Here is a 20454-nt window from a genome sequence, read left to right on the forward strand (position 1 = left end):
TGACCACAGCCCCAGGGGTCGCTCTCCCCATGTCAAACTGGTTCCTGATGGAGCAGTAGCTGTCCAGCGTGGTGAGCTTCCAAATAGTGATGGCGACCTGCTTCTGAAGGGAGATGGCAGGTGTGGCGGCAGGTTGGGGTTCCCCCGCCTCCTGCACCCCCGTAGTGGCACAAACAGACTCCACCAGCCAGTAGAATAGAGGGAGTTTATTGCTTCTCCAGGATACAGCACAGCATAGATGCAATCCGGTTACAGGGCAGGCCTAGGATGCCTCAGCCCCCCTAGAGATGGGGGAGACTGGGCCCCTAAATCCCAGCCTGTTGCTTTGGCTGCTTCCTCCATGATTCCAAACAGAGACCTCCAAATGTCCCTTCTAGCCCTGCCCCCCAGCTAGGGGCTGCACTCCGCCTTCCTTTCTTTGCTCCTCTCTCTGGGAGGTAACCGGTCAAACAGGTTACCTCCCTGTCCCATCAGCTACTCTGCTGGGCCATAGTACAGACAGCAGCCCGTGGGGGTCACCCACAGCCCCAGCCTAGCAACCAGCAAAGTACCAACACTACATCACAGTGGGTCACACGTGGGTGTCTCCAGGGAGGTGTCCTTCCACATGTGGAAATTCTGGAGCCACTGCTGGTTGTCCCACTGTTCCATGGCGATGCGGTCCCACCAGTTGGAACTGGTGTCCCGTCGCCAGAAGCAGCGGTGCATGGTGTGCAGGGGAGGCTGTGAGGAGCTGTGCTGCATGAGCAGCACAGAAAGAGATGAGATGCCCCGCATGGAGAGGCAGGTCCTGTTCCAGCAGAGCCATGAGGGCAGCCTGCAGTAACTACAAGAGGTCCGGCTCTATGCCTGGAGTGCTGTGGTGTCTGCAAGGGCAACCAGAGCACGCAGTGAGATGAATTTGCTGTCCCTCAAGGAGGTAGGCAATGGAGAAGAGCCTGAGACAACTGTACCAGGAGGGGGGGGGGGGTCCTCTTTAAGCACATGCTTCAGGAAGCCACTCCAGGAAGTGAGTGCTGTCCTGATGCCCTGCCAGAATTGCTTCTGGGGGGATTTAAATGCGAGTCAGGCTCCAATGAGTGTGGATGCTCTATTTCGAAATAGCTCTGTGCAATTTCAAAATAAGCGTGTAGTGTAGATGTGCCCTGAGGCTACAGAGGAGGGACGTGGAGGATTATGCATCAGGGAAAAAACTCCTTTCCTGACACTTGCAGGTGATCAGCCAAACCCCAGAAGTAAGAGATTTGATTTGTCAGTGTCAGGCCTAGATCTAGGGAGCCGTGTGGGTGTCTGGGCTGTAGTCTGATTAGAGCTGACTAGGGACAGAACTGCTCCTTGGCAACTGGCTGCTAGGAGGAGGGATAAGCCCAGGGGTTAGCTAACCCTTCCACTAGATGGCGGGAGTGTATAATGTAAATAATTCACACTGAATATCCCTGGATCTGCATGGCCCAGAGACACTTGCTCCTACCCAGTGTAGGGAGTAGAGGCAACAAGGGTACTGGGAGAAGGGGAAGCTTTTTACATATATAATGATACACGCACCCCTCTTCTCCCTGTAGTAACTTAGGCAAAACCAGCAGCTCTAATTCAATTTGACTCCCTAGCAAATCTGATCAGGATGGGGTGGAGGGTGAGATGGGGGCTGCTTACCCTTGGTTTCCCAGTTCCATGCCCCTCCCCATCCCCCATGACCAAAGCAGGGAGTTAACAGAGAGGCCAAGACAAATCCTTGTAGAAAACCCACATCACTTTTATTGAAAAAATAAAAAACAAAACTCATTTAAGAGAGACCAAAGCAGCCAATGGAATTAAATAAACCAGTCACCCCAGCCCCACTCAGACGATAAAACTAAAGGGAAAATGCTTTGTTTTCATGGGGATTTCTAGAGCACCCACCAAGAGGGTATTTAAGAGGTCCACAAAATGAACTGCATACGTCCTGGTGCCCTGTGCAGAGCAGGGCAGTGCTAATTCTCCATTGTAGAGATGGGAACATTGAGGCACAGAGAGGCTAAGGGACATGCTCAAGGTCACAGAGGGAATCCAGGGCACAGCAGGGAACTAAACCCAGGTCTGCTGAGTCGCCAGACCTGCCTTTGGGGCCACCCTGGAGTTCCTGGTGGCATTTTGCTAGCAGCTGGGGAGGCCTACTGATGACTTTTAGGAGAAATCACTCTTGACTCAGAGGTCCAAGGTTTGTACGCAGAAAGGGGTGGATCTAAACAGGATAAAGTCCTACAGTGGAGAGAAGAACTTGGGGAGGGAAACAAAGGGGCAGAGGTTCTAGTGGAGAAATTAACCCTTTATGCACTAGAGAGTTAACAACAAAAGAGATTTCTTCCCTTTTTTGTGCGCTGCAGCAGGCAGTGCCCCAGGGGGCTGGTGGGAGGGGATGTGCCAGCCCTAGGGATGCCAATGGAGAGCTGGCTGCCAGCTCATAGGGACTTGGGCCAGCCAGGCTTGAGGGAAGGAAGCCCCTTATCCAGGCCCTGAGATTACTGTCCTTCAGCACCTTCCGGCACGGGACTCCAAAGTGCTGTACAAATGCTGACTAGGTCCATAGGGAAACGGAGTTACTGAATCATGTGACTGGTTCTCAGCCCCTTCCCAAGCCCAACCTAGACCCCAAGAGTCCTGGCAGAGCTTGCTCCAACTACTGTTGCGCTCTCCAAGTGGGGGTTGTGAGGTTATTTTCTGGGGGAGTTGCAAGCTCTCAGCCTCCACCCCCCAAACCTCACGTCACCTCCAGCATTTATAATAGTGTTAAATACATTTTTAAAGTATTTTAATGTGTGTGGGGGGGTCTCGCACAGGGGCTCGTAGTGTAAAAGGGATCACCAGTACAAGAGTGTGAAAACCCCTAACCTAAAGCACACCAGGCACTGTACGGAACAGACATGATAGAGCTGACCCAAAAGAACTTACAATCAGTTGGTCAGCACCCTTTACATCAACTCTTTCTTCTCCCTCCCCGCCCAGTCTATAGACATTCCTGTTGCTGCAATTCTTATAGAGTGGTGGAGCAGAAAGGGCTGGAGGGATGAGTCCTGGTGGGGTATCTGCCTTGCAGCGGGGTGGGGAGCAGCCGCAAGGCACTAATCTTTACACCCACCAAGCTGAGATGATGCCCATTGAAAGAAAGGGGGAAGTCAGGGGCGGTGGGAGGTACCAATCCCTCTCCTATGCAGAGCTCCACATCCCGCCAATCCTTTGCTGAGGTCCCCCCAATTCACCACCCTATTCCAAGCACTCCAGTTTGATGGGGTGCACTCAGCCGTGCCCCTGGAGATGGTGGATGCCGCAGGAAGAGGAGGGGATGGATCTGAGGGGTCCTTACAGCAGGGCCTTGAGGAGAAAGGAGAGCCCTGCCCCGCACGACAGCCCTAGTGCCAGGAAGAAGGTCATGATGGCTCCAGCCAGCTCACTCTCCTTTGGCAAGACCCGCCTATGGGGCAAGAGAGGAGAGTGGGGTGAGGTGGAAGGAGGGCAGTGCTGAGCTCTACCCCTCCACTCCACCTGCATGCAGAGAAACCCAGCACTGACATGCAGCCACTTCTCAGGGGGGGCTGAGAGCTGTAGACATCAGAGCCCCTCTCCCCTTGCCGAGATGCCACTCAGAGCACGCTGGAAGAGCACCTCCTACAGCTCCCCCCAACCCCCGCAGGACACTGGGGCCAGTATGGATTGCATGGCGAGGGCGCCCTCGAGAGACTTCCCCACATTCCCCGGCAGTGCAGCACAGCGCCCGGATCAGGGCGCTCGGGCACTGCTTGGCGAGAGCGGTTCCTACGAGCGCCTGGCCCTGTCCAGCACTCACTTGGGGGCGAGGCACATGGTGAGCGAGACGAAGTAGCCATTGGAGAGGGAGAAGAGCAGCATGAAGATGATGAACCAGGCGTCCTGGCGGAAGAGCACGGGCAGGTGGGTGCGGGGCTCGGCCTGGCACAGCATCAGCAGGGGCACAAACAGGAAGCGCAGGCCCACCAGCAAGGGCAGCAGCCACAGCCTCTTCTCTGGCTGGAGAACAGCAAGACAGGGTGGTCGGAGTTGGGGAAAAGTCCTGAAATCATGGGCTAACTCCCCCCCCCCATCTATTCCCCTCCGGGGCACACACCCCTCCAGGGGTCAGCGCAGAGCTTGGCGAGGCGCCGGCAGCCAGGCCCAGGCATGGCCCCCCACTCACCCAAAGGCAGTAGGAGGTGGCGCTGCGGCCCAGCCAATCCATCACGTTGAACAACAGGAAGCAGCAGACAGGGGTGAAGAACTCACCTATGTAGGGAGGAAGGTTGGGGAACAGAACATGAGCTTTCACCTCCAGGGGGCGCCTGCTCCAGCCCTGGGGCATCAGGGATCACCCCTGTATCCAGTGCCAGGGATTCACACCAGGAGCCCTGGCTCCCAGCCCCCCACATTCAAATCATGAGACCCCCCACTCCCTGTACTCACGCCATTGCCTGCTCTCCGAGGTGCTGGTGACGGTGGCAGTGATGGCAGGGAACACAGACAGGGTGACAGTGAAAACCATGACAATGCAGAATGCCAGAAGCCAGATCTGCAGGGGGGTGGGAAGACAGTCAGAGCCAGCTGGGACCCACCTCGCACAGCCCCTTAATGAGATGCTGCTGTCTCCAGGGGGAAAGGCAGGGTCTGTTTACTTAAGGATCCCAGCACTGAGATGCAGCCACCTCTGGGATTGGGCCTGGGAACTGTTTATACAGGGAGCTGCTGCCTGGTGCTGAGATGCAGGGGTATTGAGGCTCTATATAGCGTACTGCAGTGACTTTTCTACCGCCCCTTACCTTTTGGAGCACACTGAACACTGATGGTCTCTCAGGTCCTGGTCCCCCCTTCGGGGCACTGGTGGCTCTCCCACTGTGCAGAGCAGAGGCTCCCTTCCCGGAGCACTCCTGATCGATCTCCAACGTCTTGACTGTCCCATTGGCCATTTCTAGAATTGGCTTCTCTGGGCCCTGTGGCCCCTCCAACTGGTCCCCATTCTGCTCCTCTGGGGGACAGGGAAGAGAGACAGTGAACAGGGATTCCACAGGCCTACAGCTAGCCTGGGCACATCCAGGGCTTGAACCCCACCCAGGGCCATGGGGGGGGGGTGCCCAGGGCCTGCGTGCAAGGTGTCAGCCAGCACGTGGGCATGCAAGGAACCAGGGCAGGATGGGTGAGCACAGCACATGGGCATGGGTGGCCTTACCTGCCCACCCTGTCCAGCAATGAACCCTCCCCCGCAGTGGGGGCAGGGAGGTGTCCCCTGCAGCAAAGGGACACATAATTCCCCAGGGCCTCACGTACCAGAGCTCAGAAGCCCAGCCTTGGTCTCCAACTCATTGCATGGGTCACGCTGGCAACTCCACTCCAGGTAGTGCTGGAAGAAGGCCTGAAGGGGGCGACAGGACAGGAGGGGTCTGTGGAAAGGGCACACATCTGACCCCAGAGCACCACACCCATGCCACTTCAATCCCCCCTTGCTAATAGACCACCCCCAGGCTGCTAGACACGGTTCTGCCTCCAAACAGCGGCCCCAGCCCCAGCCTCCTCCCAGCTGGGTGCACTGCTAGGACACTGCTTTTATAGGCCCCTAACTCCCAGGGGCTTGGCAAAGACCTGCCCTCACACCTGCTGCGTCTCCTGCTGGCTTGGAGCCATCGCCCCCTAGAAGGGAAGTGCCTATGCCCCATTCCCTACCGCAGTGGTACCGCATCTCACCATTCGGGGCAGCATCAGGTAGCAGACAATGGAGATGAGGGTCCCAGCACAGGGGGTGATGAAGTAGCTCAGGGCAGACGTCTGGGCATTTGCGCCACCTGAAACAGCCAGCACAGCACATGGAGCCCATCCGGCACTATGGGGCGCTGACCCCAATGTCCTGGTGCAGCAGTGGGGGTGGGGAGAGGTGCTGCAGCAACAGGGGGACTCCGTTGGGGGCACTCACTCCATACAGTCAGTGCAGTGTTGGGAGGGGGCCACGCTGCACAGAGCAGGGTAGGGGCTGCGGATGCCAAGGGGGAGCCCCATCATACTCACTAGCCATGGACAGCAGCATGGCACTGGCGGCGAAGGTCCCGGCCATGCCTTGGCCACTCAGGAAGAGGGTGCTGTAGCTCTGGGGCAGGGTGCCCAGTTGCCCGAACAGGGTGCCTTGCAGGATGGCGCAGAACGCTGAGTAGACACACAGTGGGTCAGAGCAGTCCCTACCACAGAGGCACCCCCTGCAGAGCCCACTGCCTTGGGGGGAGGGGCACTGAGCCCAGTTCAGGGCCTTGGCAGGACAATCAGAGCAGATGCTGTGGGGTGCCAGGCCCAGCAGCATCTCCCCACCAACTCTTAGCTTCCCTCTCCCGCAAAAATTACACCAGCCCTCTCCGCTCGCCCCCACCTATCAGTCTCAGCTGCGCCTCCCACATGGAAGTGAAGCACTGGCTGCGCGACCCAGGCAAGGAACCCCCAGCCGCAGAAGGGAGCGGATCTTCCCCATCGATGGATGGCGGAGAGCACTGAGAGTCTCTGCACTGGGCTACGTAGGGCACAAGGAAGGGGGAATCTTTGCAGCCCCATTCCCTGCCCTCCCCAGCCAGCCAGCTCCCTGGGGACCCCCAGGGGAAAGCCCCCATGTCCCATTCCCTGCCCGGGTGCTACTCACAGCTAATGAACCACACTGAGCCCATGGTGATGGAGAAGAAGCAGTGGGGAGGCATTTCTATCTTGACCAGCACAGTGGTGAGGATGAAGAGCAGGAGGATGCCGGCCATGCTGCTGAGGATCCGCACCTTGTCTGGGATGCTGTGGCGGGGGAGGGCAAGTCAGAGTCTGAGGGTCTAACCCTTTGGGGCTGACTGGGGACGGGGGGGAGCTGCTCAGCAGGACCACAAGGGTGCGCAGGGGGAGAGGGACCGTCTGGCTTCCCTGCTGGCTCCCGAGGTGGGGTTGGAGCTCTGGGGTTGCTTATAAAGTGCCCTTCCCCCTCCTCCTGATGAGGCTGTCAGGGGTAGAAGCTGCTGCAGGGGGTCAGGGCTGAGAGCCCCATGGGCACCAACTTTCCCTCCAGCCAGGGGTGCTCAACCCTTCCTTCCGCCCAGATGCTGCCCCTGCTCTTCCCCTTTCCCCAAAGCCCTGCCCCCACTGCCTCTTCCCCATGACATGCCCCATCCCAGCTCCTCCCACCCGCTCCCCGAGCTTCCGGAATCTTGGGAATCAGCTGTTGGCACAAGTGGGGGAGGGCGCGGGAGGAGTTGGTCAGCAGGGCCACCAGCGGCCAAGGGGAAGGGGGAACGTGGCTGCCGGTGAGTGCAGAGCACTAATTTCTCCCTATGGGTGCTCCAGCCCTGGAGCATCAGCTGATCTGGGAGGGGGGGAGGGAAATGCCCTGGGTTGGGACTGCAGGCTGTGGCTCAGGACTGAGAGGCACTGGCAGGACCGAGGTCTCTCACCATTGGTACAGGAAGGAGTTCAGCAGGGTGAAGAGCAGCAGCGGGAGCTGCGACAGCAGCGTCAGCCAGTTGTTGAAGTTGAAGTTATCCTGGGCTGGGTCCAGCTGGGCCCCAGAGCTGTTGCCCACCAGGCCCACAAACAAGCTGTCCCCCATGGTGAGCCGGGCCTGGAAATACTACAGGGTAGAGAGACGAATGAGATGGGGCTGCAACCCTGCCATCCACACAGCCCTGGGGGCACCTCCCCCAGGCCCTGGCAAGATCCCCTCATACAGGGCTGCACCCCTGTCCTGTGCGCTACAGCAAAACTATGAACCCCTGGCTCCCCAGTACTCTCCCCCCTTAGCCCAGAACCTCACTTCCCCTCCCCTTCTGTTCTCTCCCCCTAGTACTGTGTCTGCCTCTCGCCTACCCCAGACCCCCATTCCCCTCCCCCCAGCACCCCACCATCCCTTGCCCCCGAACCTCAGGGTCAGTACCGGGATGGCCGTGATGAAGAAGTTCCAGGGCAAGAGGGTGCCCAGACCCAGGATGAAGAAGATGATTCCCACAGCATGATACCTGGAGGAGAGACACCATCACCAGGGAACAAGGTTTTCCCCCTCCAGGGGCACTGGCTCTGATCCAGCCCCCAGGGCATTTCCCCTTTATGGGCTCAGTCTTGGTGGCAAATTCAGCTTCTGATCAGCCAACACACTTGCCTCCCATGGGGTCCTGGATTGGGGATGGTTGTTTCCATTTAGGACCAGCTATGTGGGGTGCTGGGACTAGAATCCTCAGATTAACCCACCTCCAACCCAGGCACCTGGTGAGCACACAGCCAGCCCCTCCCCCACTCTGGCACCCTTCCCCCCTGTGCCACCTTTTTCCTGGCTCTGCTGCTCACACCTGGACATGTACGTTTCTTTCCCAGCCTGGAGAGCTGCAATTCTTCACCCTCAAGTTGCACCCAGCGCGGGATGGGGTGTGGACTGCACATTGCCTTGTCACAGAGCTGAGGACAGAACCCGGAGTCCTGGCTCCCGGCCACCCCTGCTCTAACACTAATGCCACTGCCCTTGCTCTGCAGTCATTTCTCATTCACATCAGGGAACAATGACTGCATAGCCACTGGAGGCCCCCTGCCAGCACAGTAGTGGCAGTGGTTTATGCTCCAACCAGATGGGGGAATGGCCTGGTTCAGGACTCAACCCCTCCTCCTGCCCCCACCATGGGCGGGTTCAGGGAGTGTGAGCGCCTTGCAGTTACAGAGTAGGCAAGGTGCATAGCAGAATCCTCCCCCATCTGCCCAGGACCCCAGTCTGCTCCTTTACTTCAAGGGTTTCTGTGGGCCTTCTCCTCTCCAACGCCCCCGCCACAGCCCACACACAAACCTAGCACAGAGATACCTGGCCTCCAACCCCAGCTGCAGGCTCTGACTCACCTGATCCCCACAGGGCTCAGCCCATGGGGCATGGTGTTCCCAGACAACATCCCTGCTGGGGCAGAACTCCACTCCCACCTAGAGGGTGCCCAGAGTCCGTTGTTAGCAAAGGGGAACTGCCACTCACCGGTCCTTGGGCGTGTCCAGTCGAGTCATCTGGCTGCAGGGGGGGACGTCTCCAGACCTTGTGGGGAAGGAGGGGGCAGAAGACAGCCCTGGCTGGTTCCCTGCAGCACCTAGAACACAACACTCTGAATAACCAGCTTGGGAGCAGCTCTCACCTACCCACCTGCCCCAGGGACAGAAAGTCCCAAGCTGTGGAGGGGGGGAATGGATGTAAAGAGAAACTTGTCCATACCGGGGCCTTGCAGGGAGGCTCCCCTCTCTGCTGTGCAAGACAGAGGACTGACAGCTCCAGGAACAGAAACCACACCCCTGGGTACCCACGTTCCCACCGATAGCCAGGAGAGATCCCAGGAGTGCAGGCTCACAGCCCACCCCACAGAGCTGGGGCACGACCCTGGGTGTTTCCCCAACTCACTAGATCCCTCCTCAAGCCAGGAATAAAACGCAGAAGATCTGGCTCCAGAGTGCCCCTCACTGAGCTCTCTGCAGCACAGCACTGGGGCACTGGAACCAGCACAGGGATGGGAGGGCACCCCCATGCGCTCCCTGCAGCATAGCACCCCATCACGCAGAGGGGCACTGCAGCCAGCGCTGATGCCTTGGCGAGAAAGCTCCTGCTGAGGCAGCGCCCCTTGCTGCCAAGCGGGGGCATTGGGCCAGCAGTGACTGGGGGAGGAGCGGCACAGGCAACACCCCAGCACCAGGCCTGCTTGTGAGATTCTGCACTGGACGTGCCTCCATCTCCAGCAGCAGGGCACCTCGGTGCAGGGCAAGAGCGTGGTGAGTCCAGGGCAAGAGGGGAGGGACTCGGTGCCTCCCAGAGCTGAGTGCTGGCCTGGCTTTATTCCATACACAGCTCCCATTACCTACCGGCAGGGAACTTGACCAGCCACAAGCCCCTGGCCTAGCCGGAGGGCCCTGGGGTCTTGCCTTTGCCCGACCAGCTCACACACAAAGGAGCGTCCCAGCCTCACGTTTGTTTGCTGTGGAGGTGATGAGGCTACAAGCAGCGCGTGCAGGTGTCAGTGGGCTGGAGGCAAAGGTGAAGGAGACCAGTGCGCTGCTGCAGAGGGGGGCGTATGCTCCCAGCCCAGTTTCCAGTGCGACTCTCAGCCTGTCCTTCTGGCCCTGCACTGTGCTAAGCAGCAGGCACATGGGTGCAGAGAAAGGAACTGGCTGGGGGGCTGTAGGGGGAGGTGCACGCTCACAGCTGGGCTCCTGGTAGGGCTTCGAGCAGCCACCACACTGGCTCATGGAAACAGCAGGCACATGGTGTCCCCATGGCACCTGGCCCTGTGGGGAAGGGAACAGCAGGGGGTCTTCACGCATCGCTGATGTTGCCTGAATGCAGCCCCCCGCCCCCAGCCACAGCTTCCTTTGGCCAGGAACAGAAGCAGCACAGAGCAGGTCCAGATAACCAACTGAATCTGGGACTGCCCAGCCCAGGGCCCCCAACTGGCGCTCTCAGCCTGGAGCCCTCCCCATCCCCTTGACACTCCCCTCACACACCCCCAAACCCGTTCCCTCAGCCCCACTTCACCCCAGGGGCTCCTGCCCTAACTCATGTGCCCCCCACACTCTCAGCCTGGCGCCCACCCATGGGGATTGTGACTCAACAGTACCTGAAACAAATGTAAGTTACTTTTCCCCTGGTTGGCAAGGGAAAGGGATTGGGTTTTCCTCTGACCAGCTACAACAAGGCATCACTTCAGCTTGCGCCAGCTGCACTGAAGATTACAACAAACAGGAGTCTTGTCTGCACTTGAAATTTACCACCTTTTCTTCCAGGCTACTCAGCCAATGGTTGAACTAGAAGCATCAGACTGAACTACAGGCAGTCCCCGACTTACGCTGATCCGACTTACGTCGGATCCGCAGTTACGAACGGGCCTCCCCGGAGGACACGGACTGCGGGACCTCGCGGTCCTGCCGCCCGTGTACTCCGGGGCTTTCTCCGCGTCTCCCTGGTCTGCAGACCAGGGAGACGCGGAGCAAAGCCGCGGGGGGGCTCGGGCAGCGAGGCAGCCCAGGCGCACCTGGGCTGCTCCGCTGCCGGCTTCCCCGAGGCTTTGCAAAGCTGCGGAGGGGCTCGGGCAGCGATGGGGCAGAGCAGATGGGGTGCTGCTGGGTTGGTCCAGTGGAGCGGCGCTAGTGGAGCAACCCAGCAGCACCCCAGCTGCTCTGCCCCAGGCGTCCCCAAGTCAGCTTCTGCTGAAACTGACCAGTGCTGACTACAGGAAGCCAGAGGCAGAGTTGCTCTGCCCCGGGCTTCGTGGAATCAGCTGCTGATCAGTTTCAGCAGCAGCTGACTTGGGGACGCCTGGGGTTCTTAAGTTGATTCTGTATGTAAGTCAGAACTGGCGGTCAGTTTCAGCAGCGGCTGAATCTGGACGCCAGTTCCGACTTACATACAGATTCAACTTAAGAACAAACCTACAGTCCCTATCTTGTACATAACCCGGGGACTGCCTGTACAGAATTCCATAGGCAGGGTTGACACTTTTCCATTTTAAGACGGGTGCTATGTTACATGCCTGAAACTTTACCAGACTTTAACCAGACAGGCTGAATTTTCACACATAGGCAGCAGGCCAATTTTTTTAGGACATTTTTTCCCCAAAACAGCTCCACCCTTTCTGAGAATAAGGTTACAGCACAAGACATGGTTTTGGCCTCCTGTGTGAATACATGCCCCAAAACATGTATATTGTGGAATCTTTTCTTTGGCTCTAGCACCCCGATGCTTTGCAGTGGGACTTGATTTTGGCAGGATGGGCTGTGTGCCAGGGCCATGCCTTTTGCAATACCCATAAAACTGGAAAATATTGCAGCTCATGGGTGCTCTGAAGAGACACACTAGAACCTAACTAACATTTCCAAGAGCCCATCCTTACTGAGCATGCTCCATCACCAGAGAATTCTCCCTTCAGCTCAGGCTTGTGGGGCTAAGCCAGACTTTTCCCTGTAAGGACTGCCTGGAGCCGAGCATTGGAACTGAGAGCCCCTATTTCGTGTGCTGCCAATGAGTCCCTTGCCGGCACCCAGGCAGCACAGAGGAGGAAACTGTCCTATTCAAATACAGAGGGGACAAGATCAAGACCACGGAGAGGGAATGAAGGAGACTGGGACAAGGGACTTGGATCAGAAGTCTGAGGCAGGGGCACTGGAACAGTTTTTATAGTGAGGGTACCGAGAGCCATTGGACCAAACACCTTGAATATAATGGAAACCACTTCAAGCCATGGCCCTAGTTCCAGCACCTGTGGTCTGAGAAGTGGAGCGTGGGACTGACTAGGTGAGGTGAACGGGAGGGGGACAGGTTGGAGGGGAAGGGACAGAAGGGGGTCAATCTTGGGGGAAAAAGGGGTAAGAGACTCTGTGCCCCTAGACTGCACTCCTCACTAGAGATCCCTGGTTCTGCTAACAGCTGAGGAATGGTGAGACTGCTGTGAAATATTCCATCCCTCTGGGGCGCATAAAAGAGAACAACCTATTCCAGTTTTCAATTACTCCATTAGTTTAAGAGGGAGGGACTCTCTGCTGATTAACCATGCTAGGGCACCGGTTCGGGAGAGCGGGGGAGGAGGCAGCAGCAGTGCATACTGGCACCAAGCTTGCTTTTTCTCCTGTTCCCTTGACAATAAAGGAGCAAGGGGAAAGTACTTGGATTCTGTGCATGCCTCTCACTCCTAGCTGGTGAAGGAAGGAGCAGAGGAGTAATTCATGGAATCCAAGTACTTTCCCCTCACTCCCTTATTATCAGGGGAACGTGAAGAAAAGCAAGTCCTGGTAGGCATGGCTGCTGCCCTCCACGCCCCACACCCAGTCTCCTGAAATGGCACTCTCAGAACCATGAGTTTTGGGTGTCAATAGGATGCCACAAGAGAATCTGCATTTTTAAAAACCAAGCAAATTACAACCAAACGCCTATGTGAAAAGACTATTGGCAAGATTGGAAAGCCAAGCACTCAGACCTTAGGAAGCACCAGAATTAAGGTTGCCTAGTTCTGCCCCTCATGCATATGCAGTTGCTAGAGTCTTTAATCACAGTATGTTTTCCCACACAAGCCCCTGCCTCATTCAGCAGATAGGCCGGACCTGCTCTATGGATGAGTTAGGTGGGTGCAGTGAAGGAGGCTGTTTGTGGGACCTTGCTGCCCTTGTTGCAGCAGTTGGCAGGTGAGCAGTGGAGGCAGAGGCTGCAGGATGAGAAAGGAGGGGCCTGTGATTCAGGCTGAAGAAGGCTGCCCTCGAGCATATGGGCCCGATCTCTGCCTCTGTCACCAAGTCCTGTGTACTGCTAGGCAAGTCACATTACCCAGCCATTAGTTATGGCTAATGGTAGGTTCCTCGATTTCTGGGTGGTTGGAATTGAGAGCCTGGGGCATGGCCTGCAGAAGTGTTGAGCACTCCCGTTGCACCTGAAATCAGTGAAAGCGAGGCTGTGGACACACATTTTGTTACATAATGTGAATGGCACTGAAGAAACAGATTCTAGCTAACTCAAGCTGAGTACCCAAAATTAGTGAATATGCTTAACCTTCCTCTCTAAGTGCCCCAGCTGTTACATTGGGGGAGCGGAGGGGTCTTTCACTTACAGGAGCACTGAGAAGATAAATGTATTAACATTTGCCCTTGAAAAGGCCCGGAGGAAATCAGGGTGGGGTGGGTGGGTGGTGTAACAAAGAAGAAAGCCTGGGTCATCCACTGAACAGTGGGGGGAACAAAATATTGAAGAGATGCTTGTTCAAATGGTCAGTGCTCAACTGAGGGCTGAATGAAGCAAGGTCCTGAGGGGGGAAATAGTCTGTGGTCATGGAGTTAAAGCCACAAGGCAGACGCACACCAGGGCTGGCTGCTTCCACTCAGAGGGGGTGTATTGCTTTGGTGCTGGAGGTCTTGTTAAAGTGATGTGCCCAGAGGTGTTTTACACCAGACATCTAGCACCCATAGGGTGTCCTGTTAATTGACAGTTCATTTAAATAGCATTTCCCCAGTTTTACTCTGGGAAGAAAAACACCAGCACTTCGTCTGCATAATATGCGCTATGTTACCCCCCCCCCCAACATCATGCACACATTCTGCAGCCAACAGCCCCCTTTCACTCCACACACCTGACACCCCTTATTCCCCCCAAACTTACAGGAGGGGAAAACATCCACCACAGTCCAGCCCCCACTCCAAAGACTCCCAAACATGGCACCCAACTGCCCCACTGAGGCACCCCGCCCAACCAGACCCCTCTCCCCACAACCCAAGGACCCCCAGCAGAGCACCTCCCCTCTGTCTCCGGGGGACATACCTCTGCACCACACCCAAGGCAAAGGGGGGGCTGCCCCTTCCCCCAAGACACTCAGGGAATCTGGCCAGTGCGACCCCGGGTGAAAAGGAAACCGCTACACGGCGGGGGCAGCGACTCGGCTACCGTGTAGCGCTGGGGAGGGGAGGGGAGGGGAGTCGGAACCGGCTCGCTCCCTTCGGCCCAGCCCCGCAGATGGCTCGGGAAGGTGCCGCGGAGCCGGCCGGGCCCTCCCGCAGCCGCACGGAGGCTCCTTGGCCCGGCAAGGCCGAGCCCGCCTCACCTGCTGGCGCGGCCCGCTCGCCACGCGGCGGCTGCGTGTCTGCGCCTGGGAGAGCCAGTGGCGCATCCGCCGTCCCCGTCCCGGGGGAAGGGGCCGACCCCAGCGGCCTTGCCCGCCCGCCGGCCTGGCTGGGGGCCCCGAGACCTTCGCCTCGAGCGTCGAGCGTCAGCGCGAGCCACGGCCAGGCCCGCTCTGCGGCGCCGCGCGCACTGCCGGGAAAAGCCTTCCAAAGCCCCGCACGTAAATCCAGCACCCGCCGGCCCACGGGGGGGGGGGGAGCGCAGAGGGGACGGAGGGTCCCTGCCCCCACCCGGGCCCGGATCGCAGGGGGGGGTCCCTGCTCTGGGCGCTGCCCCCACCCGGGCCCGGATCGCAGGGGGGGGGGTCCCTGCTCTGGGCGCTGCCCCCACCCGGGCCCGGATCGCAGGGGGGGTCCCTGCTCTGGGCGCTGCCCCCACCCGGGCCCGGATCGCAGGGGGGGTCCCTGCTCAGTGCCAGGCGCTCACCTCCTCTTGCTGCGCTTTCACTTGGAACTTCCCGTTCCCGCCAAATGCTGGAAACTGGAAAGGGGGCGGGGCCAGGCAGCATTGTCCAGTCCATAGCCCCCCCCCCCTCCCGTCACCCCCTCCTCCGGCCTTCCTTCACATCCCCCTCCCCTGCAACCTCCTGCCCACTCTGACTCCCCTGAGCACGCCTTCCCCGACACACACACTGCTCACTGTGGTTCAGGGACTCTGGGGAATTGAATCCCTGTCCTGGTCCACCCCTCTCCCTAGCTGGAGATCAGGCAATTTCCTTCTCCACTCGGTGCCTCAGTTTCCCCCCATCCAGACTGTGTGCTGTTTGGAGCCAGGGCTGTCTCTCACTGTGTCCCTGCAGTGCCCATGGGGCCCCAGGTTCAGCTGGGCCTTGCTCTCTGCTTCCCACATCACAATCTGAGAAACGTGGGTCTGGAAGGAACCTTGTGAGTCATGTAGTCCAGCCCCCTGTGCTGCAGCAGGCTCCAGGAATCCTGACCATCCCAGACAGGTGTTTGTCCAAACTGATCTGAAAAGCCTTCAGTGATGGGGGTGCCACAACCTCCCTGGGGAACCTGTTGCAGGGCTTAACAAGGATTAGTAAATTTTCCCCAATGTCAAATCACAATCTCCCTTTTTGCAAACTTGTCCTGCCCGTGGTGGCCAAGAACAACAGCTTACCACCCTCTTCATAGCAGCCCCAAATGTAAGTGAATGTGGCTCTCTGGTCCTCCTTCTGTCATCTTTTCTCAAGACTAAACAGGCCCAACTTTTAAAAAACTTTTCTCACTGCACAGGAGTGCAAAACCTCTTCGTCTTTTCTCCAGCTTTCTTGTCATGTGGTTCTCAGAATCAGCACAGATCTACAGCTGAGATCTCCCCAGACCCCAGCATGGCAGGGCAGTAACCAGCCATGCCTTGCAGGCAACACTCCTGTTAATCAGTGCTGGGGCAACTCTCTTGACCACACACCCATGAGCAGGGCAGGGTGTCAGGACATTAGAAGGCATATGCACCCCAATGCGTGGCACCTAAAGCAGGGGTCCAGCCCCTCTGTACTCACCAGCTGCAGTGAGGAAGTCAGAGCAGCAAGACCCCAGCTCATTCTGCTCTCTTGGCAAGTTGTTCTGGGGAAGGGCAGGATTGCCCTCACACTCACCAACAGGAAGCAGAGTGGCATGGCTGGGGGAGCAGATCAAGCTGGACTGTGTTCCTCCACTTCCCCTGCCACTGCTGGTGGGTGCAGGGGGACCGATTGTGTCCCTCCCGTGTCTCCCCTCACCTGTCACCCCGCCCATGAGGCACAACATGGCCTTGCTCAGGCACTGCCCTCTATGGCCCCATCTGCCCCTGGTCATAGAATACTAGGACTGGAAGGAATCTCGAGGGGTCATCGAGTCCAGTCTCCTGCCCTCATGGTCAGAAGCCACTCTCCAACTATGGTGCTTTAAACAGGGAGTAGTCTCCCTGGGAGTAGTCTCGTTTCTTACAATACGTCAAATTAGTCCTTAGCCCCTCAGGTCTCACCCTTGTTCTGAGCTGCCCTGCCACTCCTGGGGGTCCAACTGATTATTCAAGCCAGCTGCAGCCTTCAATCAAGCTCTTTGCATGGGCACTTTTAATCCTGTCCTTTCCCTCAGGGCTCGGGGAAGTCATGAGCAAGTAGGTATCTCTTAGGCACATCTCTTTCCAGCTGTTTGTCTCCGTGCCCACACACAGCCCCTGGGCTCTCCGGTGACTTCTCATTTCTACCTCCAGGCCTGTGCTGACTTTTTAAAAGTAGTTGTGTATCTATGTAGGAAGTTTTAACAAGCTTACAAATCTTTACTTTGTAAATATCAGAAGCCAAACACTCTACAAAAGTTAGCGTTTATTAAAAGATATAGTACACAGTACTATAGTAATTAGATCTTTCTATTTAGCAGAGTGTGCATTGATTTCTACAACACCTGGAATATGGCTCTTATAGCTATTTTTTTTTAATGGAGTGAAATCTCTATACACACATATTTAAACGACTAGGCATGTCTATCAAATGTTAATAGTCACAAAATTTGGACAAGTATTACTGAGGTGAATGTACTTCGCCCAAGCACTGAATAAAAAACCCTATCTAGTCTCTGTTGTCTACTTAGCTATTTATGTAATTGGTGCATTCATTTCCCCCTAACCTCAGCCTCCCATGTTTTTTGGATAAATTCCTGGAGGACAGGTCCATCAATGGCTATTAGCCGAGATGGTCAGAAACACTGGACACAGCCCCACGTTCCAAGTGTCCCTTAAACCAGGGGTTCCCAAACGTTTTTACACGGGGACCAGTAACTCCATTCACGAGCTTTTGGAGGACCGGTAATATTCATTTGCATATTCATTAAGCAAATGATGAATATTCAAATAAGTTGCGAGGAGTCCTGTGGCACCTTATAGATTAACCGAAGTGTTGGAGCATAAGCTTTCGTGGGCAAAGACCCACTTCGTCAGATGCATGTAGTGGAAATTTCCAGAGGCAGGTATAAATATGCAGGCCAGAATCAGGCTGGAGATGACCAGGTGGATCCAATCAGGTAGGATGAGGCCCACTTCTAGTAGCTGATCTGGAGGTGTGAATACCAAGAGAGGAGAAGCTGCTTTTGTAGTTAGCAAGCCATTCACAGTCTTTGTTTAATCCTGAGTTGATTGTGTCAAACTTGAAGATGAACTGTAGCTCAGCAGTTTCTCTTTGAAGTCTGGTCCTGAAGTTTTTTTGCTGCAGGATGGCTACCTTTAGATCTGCAATTGTGTGTCCAGGGAGATTGAAGTGTTCCCCTACAGGTTTTTGTATGTTGCCATTCCTAATATCTGATTTGGGTCCATTGATTCTTTTACTTAGAGACTGTCCAGTTTGGCCGATGTATATAGCAGAGGGGCATTCTTGGCACATGGTGGCATATATTACATTAGTAAATTACAGAAGAATGAACCAGTGATGGTGTGGCTGATCTAGTTAGGTCCTGTGATGGTGTTACTGGTGTATATATGTGGGCAGAGTTGGCACCGAGGTTTGTTGCAAGGATTGGTTCCTGAGTTCGAGTTATTATGGTGTGGTGTATAGTTGCTGGTGAGAATACGCTTCAGGTTGGCAGGTTGTCTGTGGGCGTGGACTGTCCTGCCTCCCAAGGCCTGTGAAAGTGAGGGATCATTGTCCAGGATGGGTTGTAGATCACTAATGATATGATGGAGAGGTTTTAGCTGAGGACTGTAGGTGATGGCTGGTGGTGTTCTGTTAGTTTTTTTCTTGGGCTTGTCCCATAGCAGGAGGCTTCTGGGTACACGTCTGGCTCTGCTAATCTGTCTCCTCACTTCCTCATGTGGGTATCGTAGTTTACAGAATGCTTGTTGAAGATCTTGTAGGCGTAGGTCTCTGTCTGAGGGGTTGGAGCATATGCGGTTGTACCTCAGTGCTTGGCTGTAAACAATGGATCGTGTTGTGTGTTCGGGATGGAAGCTGGAGGCATGCAGGTAAGCATAGAGGTCGGTAGACTTTCCTTTACCCTTATCGAAAGCCTACCGACCACTGATCTCCCCCTGCCATCCTCGCTCCCCCTCCCCCCTCCCAGCTGGCTGGTTCTCCCCCACTTCTCCTCCTGGTCTCCCCTGGCCAGCCCTGCTGCCCCCATCCAGCTCTGCTTCCATTGGCTGGTTCTCCCATCCTCCTTCTCCCGATCTCCCTCATACATCCCTCCCCGTCCAGCCCTGCTTCCGCTGGCCGGTCCCCCCCCCCCGATCTTCCCCAACCAGCCCCGCTCCCACCAACCCCCTCCCAGATGGCCGATTCTCCCCCAGCCAGCCCCACTGCCCCCGTCCAGGCCTGCTTCCGGAGGCTGGTTCTCCCATCCTCCTCCTCCCAATCTCCCCTGGCCAGCCCCCCCATCCCCACCTCCCCTCCAGCCTTGCTTCCTCCAGCTGGCTGCTGGCCCCCCCACCTCTGCCAGACAACCCTGCTTCCCAGTTGCTGGTTCCCCACCCACACACACCTCCTCCCAGCCCACCCCGCTCCCCTCACGGCAGCCATGCTGAGGCCCAGTATTTTTTTCCTGTGGCCCATAGTTTGGGAAATGCTGCCTTAAACTGTTAACGGATAGAAGCTGGGATGGGATGACAGAGGATGAATCATTCAATAATTTCCCTGTTCTGGTCATTGTCTCTGAAGCATCTGGCACCAGTCACAGTCAGAAGCCAGGATTGGGGGCTGGATCAGTGGCACACGACTTTTCTAGACTAATGTCCCCCTTTCAGGAGTCTGATTTGTCTTGCATACCTGCAAGTTGCACCTCATTTTAAACTTCATGCTTACAAAACCAGACATAAAATCACAAGTGTCACAGCACACAGTCACTGAAAGGTGGCTTGTTTTCTCATTTTCACTGTATAAACATAAACGACATCAATTGGAATATGAAGATTGTGCTTACATTTCAGTGGAGAGCATATAAAGCTGTATGAGCAAATTATTGTCTGCATGAAATTTCAGTTTGGACTGCCTTTACCACTGCTTTTTATGTTGCCTGTTGTAGAACCAGGAAAATGGCTAGATGAATTGATGTACTTCCTGGAAAACCTCTGCCTACACCTAGGGGTACATGTACTCCTACTCAAGTACCATTGAGCTAGATGGACCACCAGTCTGACCCAGCATGGCTTCTTCTGTGACTGTGTTATTTTGCTTTTTTCCAGTGAGAAGTGACCACTAGCTACCAGCTGAAGAGAACTTAATTCTTCATTTCCTCTTGTGTGAGCATTTCCACTAGGAGGAGCATTAGCAAATGATCACTTGGTAATAAATAGAAGCCTAAACAGGTTGATTTTAACCACACGACTATTTGCCAGGGGTCTATAGGTGTGGAGGAGGAATGAATAAGTCCCAGGTGGGGCTGGACCTCATAAAGGTACCACCAGTCAGCCAGTGCCAACATCCCAGGCTAAGATTTGCCTTTTTCAAACATCACACTGTTGGCTCCTATTTAATTCGTGACCCTCTATCTCTGCCTGATCCTTTCCCATGGTACTGCTGCCTGGCTAGTGAATCCCACATGTAGCTGTACCCTTGCCTTTCCTGCCTACCGCTGTACTTTGTGCTTGCCAGTACAGAATTTCATCTTGCTGATTTCAGACCAAGTCTCCAAGGTCTCAAGATTATTCTGAATTCTAATTGTGTCCTTGAGGAGCTGGCAGCCCCTCCCGGCCATGTTGTTAATTACAGGATTGAATAGTACCAAACCCAAGACAGACCCTGAGGAATCCTACTTGAGATGGCCTTCCAGTTTGACAGTGAGCTGGCAAGAGCTACCCATTAAGTTTCAACCAGTTGTGCACCCAGCCAATAG

The 20454-nt window shown here is 56.0% G+C and overlaps 1 protein-coding gene across 2 annotated transcripts; it reads right to left on the reverse strand.

Moving 5' to 3' along the window:
• Positions 1-1732: 1732 nt before the first annotated feature.
• SLC29A2 (solute carrier family 29 member 2) lies at positions 1733-15203 on the reverse strand. 2 transcript variants are annotated; one of them, XM_075938974.2, is made up of 13 exons: positions 15080-15203; positions 8993-9101; positions 7922-8003; positions 7443-7618; positions 6656-6795; positions 6040-6174; positions 5722-5819; positions 5308-5392; positions 4803-5008; positions 4450-4555; positions 4187-4272; positions 3821-4020; positions 1733-3448 (listed from the first exon to the last, which is right to left on the reverse strand). In XM_075938974.2, the coding sequence occupies exons 1-13, from the start codon at positions 15171-15173 to the stop codon at positions 3337-3339; spliced, it is 1629 nt and encodes a 542-aa protein (XP_075795089.1). In that variant the 5' UTR covers positions 15174-15203; the 3' UTR covers positions 1733-3336. The 2 variants fall into 2 exon arrangements, with proteins under 2 accessions (XP_075795089.1, XP_075795087.1); XM_075938972.2 differs by lacking the exon at positions 15080-15203 and adding an exon at positions 14574-14703.
• Between the last annotated feature and the right edge of the window lie 5251 nt (positions 15204-20454).

This window comes from Pelodiscus sinensis, chromosome 11 (assembly GCF_052426305.1).
Source record: "Pelodiscus sinensis isolate ZL-2025 chromosome 11, ASM5242630v1, whole genome shotgun sequence".
NCBI classification, from domain to species: domain Eukaryota; kingdom Metazoa; phylum Chordata; order Testudines; family Trionychidae; genus Pelodiscus; species Pelodiscus sinensis.